The sequence below is a fragment of the Schistocerca piceifrons genome, chromosome 8 (assembly GCF_021461385.2).
Source record: "Schistocerca piceifrons isolate TAMUIC-IGC-003096 chromosome 8, iqSchPice1.1, whole genome shotgun sequence".
Lineage (NCBI taxonomy): Eukaryota > Metazoa > Arthropoda > Insecta > Orthoptera > Acrididae > Schistocerca > Schistocerca piceifrons.
This window is the reverse complement of record NC_060145.1, coordinates 269,253,338-269,273,866: the sequence shown is the minus strand read 5'-3', so window position 1 is coordinate 269,273,866 and position 20,529 is coordinate 269,253,338. Positions and strand designations below refer to the sequence as shown.

The 20,529-nt window shown below is 37.6% G+C and overlaps 1 protein-coding gene across 2 annotated transcripts in view; it reads left to right on the top strand.

Moving 5' to 3' along the window:
- LOC124711930 (protein bric-a-brac 1-like) overlaps positions 1–20,529 on the top strand; it is a 195,578-nt gene that overhangs the window by 162,560 nt on the left and 12,489 nt on the right. The window contains exon 6 of one of the 2 annotated variants that reach the window (XM_047242189.1): positions 492–1,052. The exons of the other annotated variant lie outside the window; for it this stretch is intronic. Coding sequence (XP_047098145.1) covers positions 492–955 — 464 coding nt within the window. The 3' untranslated portion in view covers positions 956–1,052. Of the gene's footprint in view, positions 1–491; positions 1,053–20,529 lie in introns of those variants that run through there. 2 annotated transcript variants of the gene reach the window in all.

Genomic DNA, 20,529 nt, shown 5'->3' with positions numbered 1-20,529 from the left:
AACGAACATAATCTTTAGTAGTTAACAGATGTTTTGTACTTAGCAGCACTCAGAAATCTTCTAATCTTCATAGGCAACTTATTTAAGAAATAATAATTTTTTGGGTACTGCTCCATACTGCTTTAGGAAATTGCCATTTGGCCACTGACCTTCAAATCCTGTAACTACGAAGAAAATCAGACAGGGCCAGACTTTGAGGTCCCCTTGTGAATAGATTTTCCCTGTTCAGAACACCTCCATCTTCTATGATACATTCCATTCCACAGTATCTCCCATTAGCAGTGCATCTGTGTAGAAAATTTCAGCTTTTGTAACAGCTTTTTTTTAACTGGTTGGATGTTTTGATTCTGTTACAGCCTGCATGTAATTAGACTTGTCACCATAGAAAGAGATTTATATGAAAGTGGACCTTTGTAATTGCATGTGAATGTCTTTCCCCCTCCACCTAGAGCGACTGCGCCCTTTCCTCTGATGCACAGTGTTTCCTACAGCGGCACCTCCACTGTGGCTACCACGGGTGCGCCCCTATCGGCAGTACACCAACGATAACCTGTGGGCGGCGCTGATGGATGTCAAAGGTGGAGGCAGTGTGTACCGGGCTTCGAAGGAGCATGGCATCCCACGCAAGACACTGCGTAACTGGATGAAGCGATGGAACATTCGGAGTGCATTCTCTACAACGGCGAAGCGAAGCTGTCGTTTGCAGGGAGCTTCTGGGACTGCGCCACTTAATGAATATGGGCAACCTTATATTAGGTCACAGGTTACTACTCCTGCCAGCATCGCCATCCCTGCTGGCTCTGGCATATCCATTGTACCAGCTGCTCCCCAAGTATTTGCTCAACCTGTTGCCTTGCACAGAACTGACATTAGTGGCCGCAAATGTTCTGGGCGTGACTCTGGCATCACGATAGTGCCTGCAACTCCTTCTATTCTTGTTAGGAGGCAGTTTTAACATAGTTCCCCAAGTGTTATGGCTTCAAATTACAATATAAATGAAGTGAAATGTCAAGTGGAAGCAATAACTGCTTCAGAATTTCATGTGTCATAAGATCAGCAGAATTGAACTATTACTATTATTCATTAATAAAATGGACATTTAAACTTGAACCTAAGTAACCAGTTTTGATAGAATTGATGCGATTTTCGACTGGAAAGGGGAAACAAAATGTATTTTAATGAATGTAATAACATTCATTTTTTTTTACAGTATGCAGCTATTTAAGTTCTGTAATGTGTTTGAGTTGGAACTCCTGTTTTGTACCAGAACAATTATTTATTGTGGAAGTCCCACTATTGTTTGATTGCCACCTAAAGTTTTTGAGTCTCTTCATTCCTTCTATATCCTTAGTACAATACCTCTATTTTTGTGCGTTATTATTATATATTACATTCATATACTGTTCATAGTCTTCTCATTCAGTTTTCGCATACTTCTGATCAGCAGTACCTGGTGGTGCTCTTGAACATATTTATTTTGGCAGGTGATTCTTTAATCACCTACTGTTACACTTCTATTGTGAATTTTGTGCTAATATCAGTGTTTGGACTCCTTCCATATATATTTACTGTATTTATGAAATACCCTATTTTGGTCATCAGAACATATGTTATTGTACAGCAAGTAAAGCTGTTGGGCTTAGAGGCTTTTGATGATTCTCTTCTGGCACTTTTTAATACAGGAAAATATTGTCAAGTTGCCATTAAGAACCTACATCTTAAGCACATGTTAAATGGGAAAATGTCTTAAGCAGATTATTTCATTATTCCTTTTTGTAGCACAGAAATTATGCTTAAAAGAAAAAATGATGAAATGTCTGTGGCTTCAGTCTTACTGATCTTTAAACAGAGACTTTTTTATGCCATTAAGCATATAGTTAATTTTGTCAGATGATTCAACGTTTGCTGCTAAGACTTCTCTGAAGATCAAATTAATATATATTGGAACTGATGTTTAGAAAAAACATATTATGATTTGCATTCTATCTCTACTACATTTTAGGACTCTTTATCTTCTGCATCATCATCTTTTATAATCTTGTGTATCTGAAATGTCGTTACATTAAAATTAACTGAAAGTCTTGAAATTGAATGTTGCTGTGTTTCTTTATTATGGGCTATCTGCCAGTCTTCATCATAATCGGTAACAATGACAGTTGATTTTTCGCATGTCTACAACATTGAACCAGTCATCTGGTTGAACTAAAAGAAATTCCCCAAAAATTACAGGGGGTTGATAAGTTGCCTAAAAGTTTCCCGTCATCATATACAGCCGAAATTGAACTGTGTATCCTGGAGACTCGGTGTCTTCACAGATTCTGGCATGTAAATGTGTTATAAGATACTACTGAAGAAAGTGCTTGCATTAAGTGTTATGTCATTTTTCCAATTCTTGACTCATCAACTATAGTTTGCTGGGTCAACTTGGACGGAAGGAAAATAAAGTTCAGTTGTCAACAGGCAGCATATTTTTTTGTGTCAAGCACTTTTAGCGATGGGACAGATTGTCCTTGGGATTCTACATCCACATCTACTCTGCAGACCAACATAAGATGCATGGCAGAGGGTACATCCCAGTGCACCAGCTATTAAGGTTTCTTCCTGTTCTATTCACATAAGAAGTGTGGGAAGAATGATTGTTTGTATGCCCTGTGCATGCAGTAATTATTCTAATCTCATCTTCATGATCTCTATGTGAGTGATACATTTTCAGGCTAATCTCTGATAGGTTAACTTGCACTTTTTTGTAGCAACAAAGATTTGTCGCTTTACTGTTTATGAGCTTCAGATCGTCTCCATGTAGTCAGCATTAGTGCAAATAAGTATCATCACTCGGTCTGCTGTGCTTTCCACCAAGGCAAGTTTCATTTCAGACAGTTTAAGACTTGTTAGGCATGAATTTGAAAAACAGTTCAAATTTGTCTACATTAAATGGCACAATTTTCCGTACCATGTTGTCAGACATTGTTTTTCCAGGCAGTAATGTATGTTTTTTATTTCTGAATCATCCTTGCCACAAATTCCTTGGTGAACAATGCCAGCATCTCCCTTAAGCCTGTCGAGTTGACCTGAGGACACAGAAAAAGTTTTTGTTTTCTTCTTCCTTGAAATTTCTGTAGCATTTACTTTAATTATTAGCCTACTTACAAGCATTGACACAGCTTTAGGTTGATGTATTCTCTGAATTAAACCATTTTCGAGTTCAGAATATATACAAGCTTTGGCCTTTGGTACTTCTTCCTCTTCAGAAGCAATATGTTCAAAGTTCTTCAGTTTGCTAACAGTACCTTGTTTCAGTTTTACCTCTGTGTGATTTGCAAATTCTTGACCACTTAATGTTTTCTTCTTATTTTGCACAGCTGTTGTGCATCGCTTAACGTTTCACAAATGATACTGTTGTTTTCTGACTGCACACTTTGTTACAACTGGATGTGTGATAAGAAATGTCAGACTGTTTTACCTGCAAGTGGAATGTGGTAGGCAGCTAGAAATCAGAGCTACATTTAGGAAGGAGGTTTCCCATGTCCAGTTCTTAACAACAAACAGCCCATTCCCTTGTGTTACTGGATTATACCGCCCTCACCAGCTAACAGGTTTTTGTAAGTTACCTGTAGCTTCGTGAAAATGTGCCATTAATAAAGGGTCAGCACATCTTAGGCAGGAGATCGGCAGTTTAAATGCGAACTGCTCTATAATAGGCTCTTATATATGTTTTTGTGAGTCTGGAATCAAGAAATGTTTTACACAAGAAAGTGTGTTAGGTGGGAGCATCTGAATTAGGTTTCATTGTATTATGCTAGTGTAAGTTAACATTGTTCTCAGAGAACATCTAGTGTTCTGTCAATGTTTCAGTGTCTAACAAGATAGTTAAAACTGCATTGCAAAGAATCCAAAAGGCAGACCTGTAATAACAATGTATCATACAGCTCCAAAATACTGACTAATTAAATAGTTGTGCTTGAACATCACTGTGGATGATGTCTACTATCACTGTGGATGATTACCTGAATAGCAAATGTGTTGGGTTTTATTAGTAAAGTTTGATTTTGATTTCTCGTTCTTATTAAGAATATTTTATGTAACAAAATAATTCTTTCCACTGATGAAAGAACATTTTCATTCGTGCAACTGCTACTAAATTAATCATTCTGTTTATGGTGACTGTAATTTTTATCAGTATTATATCACTCTAGTCCGTATATGTTAGATCTCTTGGTAATGATATTCAAAAGAACACTAAATCATATTTCATTATTAATAACTATTCTGACAGAGTTGCTCGATCTTATTTTATGTTGTATCAGGGAGGAGTGTGGTGGCAGTGACCACTTTGTCTGAGAGGTACAGAGAATTAAATGACAGTTTGAATTCTGGTCGACATTTTAGGTCACTAATTTCAATGTATATTCTGAATAAGATCATTTTCTCAAACTATTTAATAACTTCAGCACTGTAGTTCACATTTTGAGATTGGAGTTATTACAGAGCCAGAGAAGAAAGAAAAAACAGGACAAGTGTGACTTTGACTTATTCTCTGAGGGTTTTGTACAAACTTAAATACATACAATTTTATATGGCTCAGTGGCCTGGTGCTAGTCTTTATACTGGATGCAACTTGGGTGACTTGTGTGTGTCCGTAATCTACTCTAATTATCCAACCGGCGAAAAGGAACCTACAGCTTAATGTGGAACTCAAATCATGTGTTGTTACTGGTGACTTCTCACATTAGTAAGAGTTAAAGGCTAGGTTAAAACAAAGACTGAAAAATCCATGATCCAACTGAGATTTGATCCTGTGACCTCTCAGTTTCCACAGACACGCTTCACCGCTAGACAACCAGACTCAGCATGTATATGCGTAGGTTTTGCGAGTATCAAAATATGTATGTTTTGATAGCATTGATTTAGAAGAGTAAATTATTTACACCACAAAGGGACTGTAGATCTTAGTACTTGACATAGCTTTTGACTTCGTAACTCTAACTGATCCTGAGAAAAAGGTGTCTTAACACTGGGACAAAGCAGATCTTATAAGGATCCTATTTTTACCGATTGAGGTACAGAACCCTACAAATTAATAAAACATTGAGTTGCTGGATGAACTGACTGACCAACCGACTGATAGGCTTTTTTGACTACTCAAAATTCGTATATTTTGTACTTTTGTTGTTTAAATATATTGATGAATACAACCTTTTATTCTGAACATGCAGCTGAAGTAGGATATAACTGTTCATAAGCTTTGTGTGTGTGTGTGTGTGTGTGTGTGTGTGTGTGTGTGTGTGTGTGTGTGTGTAAAATAATAATAAAACATTTTTCTAAATGAGCCAACAATAGAAGTCTTTGTTGATGTTTCATTTAGGTAGTTGTTATTACTACATTCCCAGTGCTGTTATTTTGTACAGTAGGACAGTAACAGTTTTTCTCTAACTAAAGAGTTAATTTTAATTTTCACAAATAAGTGATAATATTTTTGGAATTTGGCAATAGTCAAATTTTAAACTCTTATGTGATGAGTACATCTTATACAGAGTGTTACAAAAAGGTACGGCCAAACTTTCAGGAAACATTCCTCACACACAAGGAACGAAAATATGTTATGTGGACATGTGTCCGGAAATGCTTACTTTCCATGTTAGAGCTCATTTTATTACTTCTCTTCAAATCACATTAATCATGGAATGGAAACACACAGCAACATAACGTACCAGCATGACTTCAAACACTTTGTTACAGGAAATGTTCAAAATGTCCTCCGTTAGCGAGGATACATGCATCCCCCCTCCGTCACATGGAATCGCTGATGCAGCCCTGGAGAATGGCGTATTGTATCACAGCCATCCACAATACGAGCACGAAGAGTCTCTACATTTGGTACCAGAGTTGCGTAGACAAGAGCTTTCAAATGCCCCCCATAAATGAAAGTCAAGAGGGTTGAGGTCAGGAGAGCATGGAAGCCATAGAATTGGTCCACCTCTACCAATCCATCAGCCACCGAATCTGTTGTTGAGAAGCGTACGAACACTTCGACTGAAATGTGCAGGAGCTCCATCGTGCATGAACCACATGTTGTGTCGTACTTGATAAGGCACATGTTCTAGCAGCACAGGTAGAGTATCCCGTATGAAATCATGATAACGTGCTCCATTGAGCGTAGGTGGAAGAATATGGGGCCCAATCAAGACATCACCAACAATGCCTGCCCAAACGTTCACAGAAAATCTGTGTTGATGACGTGATTGCACATGGGGCCCAATCAAGACATCACCAACAATGCCTGCCCAAACGTTCACAGAAAATCTGTGTTGATGACGTGATTGCACAATTGCGTGCGGATTCTCGTCAGCCCACACATGTTGATTGACACATTGTTGGATGAACCATTCGCAGAAGTGTACCCGTGGAGGCCAATCAGCTGCTGATAGTGCCTGCACACGCTGTACATGGTACAGAAACAACTGGTTCTCCCATAGCACTCTCCATACAGTGACTTGGTCAACGTTAGCTTGTACAGCAGTAACTTTTCTGACGCTGACATTAGGCTTATCGTCAACTGCACTGAGAATTGCCTCGTCCATTGCAGGTGTCCTTGTCGTTCTAGGTCTTCACCAGTCGCGAGTCATAGGCTGGAATGTTCCGTGCTCCCTAAGACGTCAATCAATTTCTTCGAACGTCTTCCTGTCGGTACACCTTCATTCTGGAAATCTGTCTCAATACAAACATACCGCGCCACGACTATTGCCCCGTGCTAATCCATACATCAAATGGGCATCTGCCAACACCGCATTTGTAAACATTGCACTGACTGCAAAACCACGTTCGTGATGAACACTAACCTGTTGATGCTACGTACTGATGTGCTTGTTGCTAGTACTGTAGAGCAATCAGTCGCATGTCAACACAAGCACCGAAGTCAACATAACCTTCCTTCAATTGGGTCAACTGGCGGTGAATCGAGGAAGTACAGTACATACTGACGAAACTAAAATGAGCTCTAACATGGAAATTAAGCGTTTCCGGACACATGTCCACATAACATCTTTTCTTTATTTGTGTGTGAGGAATGTTTCCTGAAAGTTTGGCCGTACCTTTTTGTAACACCCTGTTAAAAAACTGGCAAAAATATGATTTCGAGTGAATCTAATGTGCAGCATTAGATTGCATTAGGGAATGCTATGAACTGTCATTTTATCAAGCAAATCCTACAGACAGCCACAAAATAGGAATAAGCACAACTTAAGTCTAGGGTTCTTTCTTTTGTACAAGATAAATGGAGAGATGGGATACACAAAATCCAGTTACAGACTTCAGAAGACCTTAAACACAACACAGGCAGAATTCTGTGGGAATGTTGGTTGGTACAACCTCTCTGACAAAGGAGCTGCTAGAAGAATATACCAAGAGACTCTTAAATTTCCAGGGACTGATAATCAAAATGCAGCCCCACCACCACCACTTATACTCTCTACACAAGATCTGCAACACCAATGAGATATCTGTCTTTTGTGACATGCCAAGAAACAGACTAGATGACAACAGAATTAGTGACGAAAGGCTAACTACTGTTTGCAATTGCAGACATGCTGTTTTGTTCAGTCAGAGTGCTATGCTAGTTTTGGATGTTTATCACCTGACACTGAAGTAAAGATTAAAGTAGTTGCATGATGACAGATCTAGTCAAACCCTAAAGTTTGACTTACGTTTTTTGTCATCACAAACAAGCCATTAAAAGTCTGATTACCTTTTAGAAGGGGAACATGCACTCGCTCAACACCTTGATGGAACTGTCCTCTTATGTCCCTTGCCAGCTTCATTATTTGTTGTAGTTTCTGCAGTTCCTTTTATTGATAGCACTTTTTAATACAGACAGTTTGGGCCTGCCTCTTGTTTGTCACCAGAAATTTTCCTTTTTATGGAGCTGTTATGTCGAATTGTGTGTTTATTAATTTGATTTTTCTTCTCAGTATCATGTTAACAGTGTACTTTGTTCTCCAATTTTTTTATTGTTTGTTAATTGGATTTTCTTTCAGTCAAGGATGTTGTCACGGCTCTTTTCTATCCATATATCTATTGTTTCTAATCGTTTCCTGTTTCCCCAGAGTCCACACTTCAAAACCATAGCTTAAAATAACCAAAAAGCTCTTGATGAATTTCTTTATTGTATCTATTTGTAATGCGGTTGTTCGTTAGTAAATTGCTCTTATTTCTGTAAGTTTGTTGGTCATTGCAGTTCTTTACTGTATTTTCTGTTTTAGTGTTGGTCTTGCGTTTTTCAATTGTGGTTTCTCAAGAAATCAGCTAAAATTTTTAACTTGTAGTTCATGTCCTTTCCAGTATCTGTAATAATCCTACATCAGCAGCAAACCGAATGTAATGTATTTGTTTGTCATTAACTTTTATCCTTTTGGTGGAACTTTTCATTGTTTGTATAGCACCTTCTACAAATAATTACTGTGAGAGGGAATAGCCTTGTAGAACACCTGTTCTTATTCTGGCCGCTTTCTTAACATGATTGATTTTTATTTCTTTATTCTGACTACTGTTTTGTTATCAACCTGTTTTAATTTTGTTCAGTTGCTCAAACAGTATTTTCCAGTCCAGTCTACCAGAAACCTCCGCTAGGTTAATGAATGTGATATTTTCCTGCTATCCCACTTTTCATATCATGTACTGAGTAAGGTGGCAAAGTCACTGTTAATCCACTGGACTCACATTTGATAGGAGTGGGGGTCATATCACATCTGGCCACCTTGACTTGAGTTTCTCATGGTTTTCCCATTGCTAAAGTGGTTTCATTGTTAAGGCCGTGGCCAACATCCTTTCCATATCCTCGCCTAACACTGTTCAACTTTGTGTATGCCGGCCGGAGTGGCCGAGCGGTTCTAGGCGCTACAGTCTGGAACCGCGCGACCGCTACGATCGCAGGTTCGAATCCTGCCTCGGGCATGGATGTGTGTTACGTCCTTAGGTTAGTTAGGTTTAAGTAGATCTAAGTTCTAGGGGAGTGCTCAGAGCCATTTGAACTTTGTGTATGTTTTATGCATGTGTACATTATTACTGTAATGTGTCTCAAATGTCCAATACTGTCGTACTGAATGGTCTAAGGACAAACGCATTAATAAATAAAATAAAACAAATTTCCTTAACAATAATGAATAGAATTTTTGAAGCATGAAACTAAGGTCCTATAATTTGAAGAGCGTTTGGCATTTCCTTTCTTATATATGGAAATTATTGTACTTTGTATACCTTTGGTAGTGTTCCGTACTCGTAGCAGAAACACAAAATTGTACAATAGTTTTTTCACCTCGTCTCCAGTAATCTTTAATGAATCAGCACAGATGTTGTCTATTCCATTGACTTTGTTGTTGTTAAAGTTGTTTTAAGCATTGTTGAATCCTAACCAGGTAATTTGTGGTTCTATGAATTCATTTTACACTTCTGTCATTGTGCTTATGTAATTTAAATCATCTCTGACATCTTCATAACCATATAGTTCTTCAGTTTAATCTTTCTGCCTGTCTTCTACTTCTTCAGGTTCAAGTGAAATGCTATCTTTTTTAATCCTTGGCTATGTTGCTAGGAGTTCTGCATTCAAACTGTAGTGATCTAATTTTTGAGTGCATCTTGTCTGCTTCCTTTTTTTTAGGTCTTCTTTTATCTCCCTACTTATTTAGGTCGTCTTTTATCTCCCTACTTATTTAGGTCGTCTTTTATCTCCCTACTTATTTGTCTCATTCGTCTACCTTTTTCTGTGTGGCTGGTAGTAGTTATTTGGTCATTGATTTTTCTGTATCAGTCTACTTTTTCTCAACTTTTTCCATTCTTTTAAGAAATCGACTATTTCTTGCTTCAACTGTAGTGTCATTGCCTTCAATTTATTCTTCTGTTGTTCATATTGTGTCCTTTCAGTGACACATCATGTTTCCTCCCAGCTTAACAGTTTCCTTATTTATCTTGTCCGTCTCCAGTCTAGATTGTTCAGGTGTGCTAATTCTTTAGCCCTTCCGTACATCGCTTACTCCAGTTGCACTTCATTGCTTATTAAGTTCAGTATTGTAGTTGATTATAACTATTACATTATCACTATCAATGTCAGTACCTGGTAGGCAAGACTAGATTTTATTTGGTGTTTGCCTCTTAGACTGCCTGGAATATAATCTGTTTCATATCCAGCACTCTCTCCATGTATACCTCTTCTGTTACGAACTTTGAACTGTGTTCGTAATGTTCACAAATTCTAATCTTTGGTCCCCACTGTTCGTGTTTTCCAATCCAAATTTGCCTACCCATTTCGCATGCATCGTGGTGGGTCCCCACACAAGCATTCATAACAATATCGTTGTTAATTGCTGTTTCTAGCAGTTCTGTTTGATTGTACATAACTTCAATTTCTTCATCCAGCAAGATTAAACTGTCAGTTAACCTCATGTGTGAGTGGAGCCACTCTTCATGGCACACACTATCAGATTTTATCATCAAAGGGTTCAAGAAGCACTGAACGTGTAGTGCTGTGAATGATAGCCAAGGAGAACATATTTTGGAACAGTGATGGAAATACTGTTAGTGATAAAATAACTTCAGATAGAGAAGTTAACAGTGACAACTAAGATACAAATGCTAGTGTTTAACTTATCTAAATTAATATCTTATAAATGTGACCAAAAAAATCTGCAGTTTCTCCCTCCCCCCCCCCCCCCCTCCTTTAAAAATTGTGTGTCTTATATTTGGGCCAATATAATAAATTTTAGAGGATGTGCTTTCCTCTTTCACTGGTGTTTGCTGTGATGTCAAACCATACTGGAACTGTTTGCTGAATCAGGACTTGGACCAAAAACCTGGCCTTTTGTGGACAACACTTTATTGAATGAGTTCAGACCAGTACCATCAGTAAGTGTATTGCCCATGAAATACAAGGTTCCATGTTAATAAATCCATGTCCAATACACAGTTTTAATCTGCTAGGGAGTGTATGTCTGAGATACAATTAAATTTTGTTTATTATAACCTTTACAGAACAAAACATCAGTGTGATTTACTAAAGGTATTTCCTTTTGTTGACACTCATGGCTGATAATTTTTACTGACCAGCCTCAGGTGTCTGGTAATCACCAATTAGCTTTTGTGTCACAGTATTACCCCTTCGAAGCCAATCTCAGGAGCACATGGAAGAGTATACAGTTTTTACCAGTAGTCAGGAGAGACATCATCCCATGAAATATACAGAATCATAATAAGAGATGACTAATAAAAATATAGGCATTCTAAACAAAGCTGTGTTGTTTTAACAGTGTGCCAGTAATAGCAAGCTGCCAGCAGGACTGTAATGTCATTCCCACCATGTCCTTTGGGTTATTGCTATAGATGATACAACACAACATTTGGTTGAGGAATATTATGTAGACAGATATGATGGTGAGGGAGGCAAGCAGAATTGTTGCATATTTGCTTGTGCAGTCCTTATACTGTAAGTGAACTGCTATTAAATTCAACCTTATAACTGTGTGTTTGATTTCACAAGAACCTTTATTCTGCCTCAGTTCCTCTTTGAGGAACTCGGTCAAGTACTTATCAGGTTTGTTGTGACATGCTACAGGATAACTTTGTATGTAACTTTAAATATATTTTTATAATAGAAGGAAACATTCCACGTGGGAAAAATTATATATAAAAACAAAGATGAGGTGACTTACCGAACGAAAGCGCTGGCAGGTCGATAGACACACAAACAAACACAAACATACACACAAAATTCAAGCTTTCGCAACAAACTGTTGCCTCATCAGGAAAGAGGGAAGGAGAGGGAAAGACGAAAGGATGTGGGTTTTAAGGGAGAGGGTAAGAAGTCATTCCAATCTCAGGAGCAGAAAGACTTACCTTAGGGGGGAAAAAAGGACAGGTATACACTCGCACACACGCACATATCCAGCCACACATACAGACACAAGCAGACATATTTAAGGACAAAGAGTTTGGGCAGAGATGTCAGTCGAGGCAGAAGTGTAGAGGCAAAGAAGTTGTTGAAAGACAGGTGAGGTATGAGTGGCGACAACTTGAAATTAGCGGAGATTGAGGCCTGGCGGATGACGAGAAGAGAGGATATACTGAAGGGCAAGTTCCCATCTCCGGAGTTCGGATAGGTTGGTGTTGGTGGGAAGTATCCAGATAACCCGGACGGTGTAACACTGTGCCAAGATGTGCTGGCTGTGCACCAAGGCATGTTTAGCCACAGGGTGATCCTCATTACCAACAAATACTGTCTGCCTGTGTCCATTCATGCGAATGGACAGTTTGTTGCTGGTCATTCCCACATAGAATGCATCACAGTGTAGGCAGGTCAGTTGGTAAATCACGTGGGTGCTTTCACACGTGGCTCTGCCTTTGATTGTGTACTCCTTCCGGGTTACAGGACTGGAGTAGGTGGTGGTGGGGGGGGTGCATGGGACAGGTTTTGCATCGGGGGCGGTTACAAGGATAGGAGCCAGAGGGTAGGGAAGGTGGTTTGGGGATTTCATAGGGATGACCAGCAACAAACTGTCCATTCGCATGAATGGACACAGGCAGACAGTGTTTGTTGGTAATGAGGATCACCCTGTGGCTAAACATGCCTTGATGCACAGCCAGCACATCTTGGCACAGTGTTACACCGTCCGGGTTATCTGGATACTTCCCACCAACACCAACCTATCCGAACTCCGGAGATGGGAACTTGCCCTTCAGTATATCCTCTCTTCTCGTCATCCGCCAGGCCTCAATCTCCGCTAATTTCAAGTTGCCGCCACTCATACCTCACCTGTCTTTCAACAACTTCTTTGCCTCTACACTTCTGCCTCGACTGACATCTCTGCCCAAACTCTTTGTCCTTAAATATGTCTGCTTGTGTCTGTATGTGTGACTGGATATGTGCCTGTGTGTGTGTGTATACCTGTCCTTTTTTCCCCCCTAAGGTAAGTCTTTCTGCTCCTGGGATTGGAATGACTCCTTACCCTCTCCCTTAAAACCCACATCCTTACATCTTTCCCTCTCCTTCCCTCTTTCCTGATGAGGCAACAGTTTGTTGCAAAAGCTTGAATTTTGTGTGTATGTTTGTGTTTGTTTGTGTGTCTATCGACCTGCCAGCGCTTTCGTTCGGTAAGTCACCTCATCTTTGTTTTTATATATAATTTAAATATATTTTGACATTTGTCTTCAGATCGTTATTTACATGCAGAATTGGCTGACTCACTTGCTTTGCGCAGGATCAGTTGTTTAACGCACAAGTTTCCAGGTTCTTAGTTTGCAGCTTTCCCAGACTAGAACCCAGTAACTTTTCTGGATGACAGATAAGCAGTTTTTCGCGATATCACTTGAGATAAGTAGTTTTTCACGATATCATTTGCATATTTTTTGTTGTTTTTTTTTATAAATTGTAGAAATGACATCACTTACCACATTAACCTGCTGCTCAGTTTTTTCTTTATTGTGCAACCAGTTTAGGTATCCATGAAGTGTGTTCAGTAGTTGCTGGATAATGGCCTTTGACTGAAACCAGCCACACAGAAAAGAATAAATTGAACATCAACTTAAGTTGTTACATGATGCTATTTCTACAATTTATGATATTAGTTGACAATAACATCAAAATTTTGTCAGTCACTTGTATCTGATCTTTCATACTGATGCACTGTTCCTGTAAGTGCACTCTGTATTATGATCTCATTGCTTAAACAAATAATACTTGCACTAGTGCAACAAAATTCAAGAGATTGTTGTGCTGTAACATTCCATTACTAGATGTCACTGAAATGTGTTTATTTGCACCCATAGTGTACACTTTGAGGTACTGGGTAAGACACTTTTTTTTTAAATAGTGAAAAATTATTTAGGTTTGTTTTTGTGTACTATCACAAGCGACAGTTGTCTGTCTCGAGGTGTAACTGTTCACAACATTTGAAACTCATTAATGCCTTTGCCTCTTGGGTGATTTCATCTCAAATCATACAGTGAATGTCAGTTAATAATCATGATCATCATGAATTTCACTGGAAAAAAATATATTGGTGGACTTAGATATATACCTGTGTGTGTGTGTGTGTGTGTGTGTGTGTGTGTGTGTGTGTGTGTGTGTGTGCGCGTGCGCGTGTGTGTGTGTGCGTGCGTGCGTGTATTTTGAGAAATAGAATATTTTCAGTTTCTCTCGTTTTTTTTTTTTTTTTTTTTTTTTTTTTTTTTTTTTTTTTTTTTTTTAAATAGTCCAGGACTGTGAAAAATGTATATTTTGTAAATAACTCTTCATACTGTGGAAAACTAAAAAAATATAACTAATAAACAAAAACTACTAGAGACATGGCAGGCTTTTGACTTTAACATTCCGTCTTAGTATGTTAAAAATTAGGTCTCTCTCTCTCTCTCTCTCTCTCTCTCTCTCTCTCTCTCACACACACACACACACACACACACACACACACACACACACGAAACCCCCCCCCCCCCCCCCCCTCCCAATAGGACTAATATAAAAATCACATTTTGCACCAAGTAATATTGCCCACTCTGACAGTACCTTCCATAAGTATAATTTCCAAATAATATCTCGTGGAATTTTTAGGATATTCAGGATGGGGGTTGTAGCGAAAGTAATCTAAGAAGAAGAATGAATGATTTTTAGATTCTCTCATTTTTATGAAGAAATCTGTGGGTAGTTTATGAAGTTAAGGCATTAATGATAATTAATTTTCCACATAATCATTTTGCAAAATAGTTAACATCCTATGAATATTCATATCTGCAAAACACAATTTTGAAGTTTGCAGAAACCTAAAAATTTTCTTATTTTGCTTTTACGAATTAATGGTGAAAAGAAAGCTCAGAAGTGTGTATGTGTTAATCATGTCTGATAATACTGTGAACAAAGTTTAAATAATTTCAGATATTTCTCACTTTTAGTTTTTGTAATTACAATGTCTTTAATTCTCCCTTTTGTTAAGACATTTTCACAAATACTCACATTTCGATAAGGCTGTAATGTTTTAACAAGTCAACAGGAAATGAAAATATTTTATTTTTTGATAGATGTCATGCAGAACTTCACACACATTTTTCTTTCAGCAAGCTTTGAAACACTGATATGAGACTTTCGCTCTTGACCTGTATGATCTAAGATGAGATTAACCTCCTTCACCTTGTTTGTGTTAATTCTATGATTGGTATAGTGACAAATTTGGTTGTATGAAGACTAAACTGCTATTCAAGTAGAGAGTATCTAGTGGTTTGTTGAAGCTTAGACCTGGTCCTTGAGGCATACTGACACAGCACAATTTGTAGTATAGTGCCTGTGAGGAGCAGAAATCCCAGTTTTCAGGTACTGTTCTGTCACAGGCTTACCTTATGACAAATGCTCTCTCCAGCATGTGTGAGAATGCGGCAACTGCCATAGCCTAATTTCCCAGAAACTTTGCTCAGTGGAAGAGGGGTGAAAATAAGCGAACATGTGTGTCGGCTTATCTGAAAGTACTTTTTTGAGAAAAACACAAAGTTTTCATGGTACTTTGTGCGTGTTTTAGTGAGTAAGTTGTTCAACGGAAGTGGTGGCGCAACAGCTAGCATCATTACTTCACACTTCTGCACCCTTTGTTTGAAACTCGATTATTATTATTATTATTATTATTATTATTATTATTAAAATTATTATTAAAATTTTTGCTATTCATTTATCTACCCATATCCATTGAAGATTACTACATGAATCTTTTACAGTGTATACTGAAATAATGTTGTTCTTACTCATCTACGAATTACATAACAAATGTTTTTGGAAAAGTGATCCGTTCATGTGGTCTGCCATGAAATTATTACCAACACATGCAATCTTCAGTAGGGTTAATGTTTCTTTACCAGTGAGATTGATATTAAGAAATGTTGCTGTGGCAACCCTGCCCTCACGCGATACTCATTTTGTTTGGAATTTCCATGTTTCAAATATTTCTACAATCAGTATCATCCAACGAAAGGCACCAAATCTTCATGAAGGATAAACATAAGAATAAAATATAAGAATTAAATTTTAGATCAAGAAGGCACATGATTTCGGTCGATCAACAGTCCGTCTTTAGCATCTTAGAAGAATAAGGACTTGATCGAAAGACATTAAGACTCATCAAGCAAACACTCGTGGGCACAAAGTCAAAAGTGAAATTCATGGGCAAATTGTTCGAGCCCTTTGAGATAAGGACAGGTGTGCAACAAGGTGAAGGATTGTCACCACTGCTCTTCAACCTTGTTCTGGATAAAGTCATCCGAGAATGGGAGAAAGAATTGAAAACCCAGGACCACTGGAAACCCATTCAACTTGGGCAAAAGAATGATGACATCAAGGTCAGTTGTTTAGCTTTCGCAGACAACCTAGTGATACTAGCAGCCTGTGAAAATACAACGATCAAACAGTCCTCAAGGAATGCACTGGGAAAACTGGACTACAAATTTCATTCGAGAAGACAAAGTTCATTTGCACTAAATTCGACATTCAGGAACTGAACACACAATATGGGCAGATCAAACAAAGTTCTACACTTCAAATGTCTCAGTGAGATCATAGAACTAACAGAGTTGGAAAAGGAAGCACAGAACGTTCAGTTACAGAAGCTCAAACGAGAATATGGGAGGACATGTGAAATCTACAACAAGAAATGTATGTCCAGTCATACAAAGATCAAACAGTATAATACAGTGATTAACCCTGAAGTGCTGCATGTAAGCAAAACCTTAGTACTTAATACAAAAGGTGATCTGGAGAACATCTTGAAGGAGGAAAGAAAGACCACGAGGAAAATGCTGGTACCAGATAAAACAGAAGAGGGGTATAGACTCAAATCACGCAAAGCAACAAAAGAACTATCCAACCTTGCCGCAAATGTCAGGAAACGAAGGCTGAAATTCTATTCACACATTCATAGACGCCCATCTTCAAGGCTAACTTACACGATTTTGACATACACTGCAAAACTGAAGAACATTCCATGGACAGAAGAAGTCAAATATGACTTGGAAAAGTCACAGATAGGAACATCAGACATACTAGACAGGAAACTTTACTGTCATAAGATAAATAGATGGGTAGTAAAGCCAGAGAATGAAGTCCATAAAAGATCAGGGACCAAGTGGTCAGAAGAAAGGAAGAAAGCACATAGCGAAAGAATGAAAGCTATATGGGCTTATTAGAAAGGTGAATCATAAACTTAATGCATGATCAGACAGGGTCCATATGCACAATAATAATAATAATAATAATAATAATAATAATAATAATAATAATATAAGAATTAAGAACTAATGTAAGAACATGCGAATATATAAAAATTGTAACCCCTAAAAATACCATGACGCACAGTCTACACTCTATGTATGACACTTATTGTGAAAACCAGTTATAATGCCCTTGTATCCCCTAACTCAATAAGAAACATTTCTTGTAGTAACCTTCTATGGACATGGATAGATAAATGGAAAAATAAAATAAAATAAATATAAACAATAATCGGGATTTGAACAAAAGACACAAAAAATGAGAGGCCATGTCACCAATTGGGCTGAGCTTATTGTTCTAAAAGGCTTCTAAATTATGTTGAAAACTTTGATGATCGTTTTTCAGAAATGATTGAATATCTACAGATAAACCAAGACATGTATTCACTTATTTTGACTCCTCTTCCACTGAGCAAAGTTACTGGGAAATTGGTTGTGACACTTGCTCATAAGACCATCATCAGTCTGTTGTCACATATGTCTTCTTTTCTACAAACTGATTTTTCCCAAGACATGCATGCAGAAAAAAGTAAAGGGATAAGAAGTAGCTGCATTGTGTAGTGATATCGTATCAAAACTGTGAAACTCTGCCATAATATTAGAATATGGCATATCTTTCTAAAGGAAACATGAGGTGAAAAAAATTTATTTTTCTGCATTAAATGTAGAATTACAGAAAGTTGAAAAAAAAAAAATTGCTTCACACTCTCACGAAAGGAGGAGGCAAAGTGAACTTAAATGTAATTTCAACACCACTGCAGTTTAGAAAGTTGAGTGTACTTAAGAAATGTCATGTAGATCAATAATAATGCTTATACAGTTCTGTTTATTGAAGTAGATACTCATATTCCTTCTCCTGTGAGGCTGTTTGCAACCCACCCTTATCAGAGAGTATTTTCATCTTGATTTTGAATTGGAATAAATTGAAGCGCAACCATGTCCACACAGTGTCTCAAAATGATTGTGTGTTTCCTGGAGTTTAATGAGGTGTATGTGCCCGACAAGAAGAAATTAATTAATCAGTCAGTGTCATCTTTCTAGTTTCGAAGAAAACTAGAGTATTGTGTCAACAGAGTCATGCATCCTTTGTAGCATCTTTTTTTCTCCTGGCTGGCATTCAGCCATTTAAAACATTTAGCTCTCTTTTTAGTTTGAAATTAAAAGTTTAACTACTCTGTACCTCAGGCTGATATACTTTGCCAGTAATCAAATGACCGTATTGTACACCAAGTGCATATTTTGACATTTCTGTCCATCATGTCAATCTGTTAAAAGCAAAACTGTCCACAGCAAGAGGTGCTTTACTAGGAATGGTCCTACTGGAGATGACATGCCCTTGCCTTCCCCCAACCAAGTTGTTCACTTGTTAGGAATGTTAATCTGTCATTGTCATGACAGTAAATCATTGTTGATGTTACTTGTCTGTTGCATTCAAACACTGTGTTGAAAAAGGGTTTTTTTTTTCCAAGTGAGGCATTAATTTGAATTTTCAGAAACACTGTCTGCTATTGGTTCTGTTTTTCTGATTGAATGTAAAGAACGTTGTGCGTTCAAGAGTATACACCTCTGCCACTGTGTGCGTGCGTGTGTGCGCGCGCGCGCACGTGTGCATGTGCGCGCACGTGTGCGTGTGCGTGTGCGTGTGCGTGTGCGTGTGCGTGTGCTCTTGTTTAAGATCTGTGAAGCACAAATGAAACTTTGTAAATATTATCCATAACTTTTAACACAAACTATTGTATTTGATATCTTGTATCAAGTTTTTTGGAACCATATAAACTTGAAGTTATTTATGTTTAGATTTTCTACTGACTGAATAATATTAAAAACAATAAAGTGACAAATTCAAACATCTTCCTTAGTCGTGTATATTTATTTTGTCACCATTTAGAAGTAATTGGTGAGCTCAGTTTGTTTTGCAACTGTGATTACAAGGATCTTTCCTAATCTCTGTAGCACCAACATGATCACTATAAGTAGATAAATAATTTAAAGTGTTGTTTTCTTGTGCTTTCTACTAGTTGTATGCATGCTTTGTTAAAGCTGCTTGTAGCATTTGTAAAGATTTATGCATGCATGAATTCTTCTGAACTTGGGATTTTCAAGTTCAAGTTTTGCATCAGCTATACAACTACCCATACCAACATTTTAATTTATTTTATGAAGAAACATTACATGTTGGATCACAAATCAATTATATCAAACGAAGCTAAGGCATTCCAATCTTTGTATTTTTAATAAACATCCTAGATTATAGAGATAGTCCATGCAACTTCTCTTCTGCGTCTTCCCACCCTTACTTTCTTAATCTTCAAATTACATTATCTGGTTAAAATGCTGACATAATGCTGTCTTGGAAGCCAGTGTCCTCAGCATGTTTATAAAGAAACCTAGCTACAAACAGTAGCTGCACACTGTGCAGATACTAATATTTATATGAAATTGGTATAAAGGGGAAGTATTTGAAGTTGTCTTGAAAAGAGTTTGTTATGAGGTGAAGCCATAAAGTTTTAGCTGCCAGCTGGAAAAAATAGTGTTACTTAATTTTGTGACTTTTTGCTGTTACATTTCTGCACAGTCTTAGTATAAAAAGAAATCCTCACACCACACAACCAAAGAACACAAGTAGATGAGCCAAAATGAAATAGCACAGTCCACTAATAAAGTAGGATGTCAAGTGGTAATCTGTTTTTGGCAGCAGAAGAAATTTTGCAGCTGTGCCAGACCAATTGAAACTACTAAATAAGCCATGACAACTACAATATTTCTGCTTGTGCTTAAAAGGAATTACTGCACACAATACTCCAGTTTACCATTTGTTATTGCTCCACTGGTGGCATGCTGCAGTACTGTGGCATGGGGATTTCGCTGTGTACCGAGACTGTGGTCATTAAACTACAATTAAACAAACAAACAAAAAAAATTACATAAATTATTTTGTGTGTGTGTGTGTGTGTGTGTTTTTAGAGAAATTGACTATATGTTTGCATGGTTTCTCTTCTTTTTCACTTTTATGTATTTTTCATGCTCATGTTGAAATGAGGTGCTATTTTTAGTTGGAATTCAGAAACTGTCTACATATTCTGTGATGATTCTTTTTACTACTGTTGCTATGTGACAATGTTTAACGCTGATGTAACATGTTGCTAAGGAATGTAACAAAACATTTTAAACTTTATGAACTATGATTTTAAGACCTTGAGCAGTTAGCAAAATAATGTTTAGATGAAATACTTCATTGCTATGTGTGCA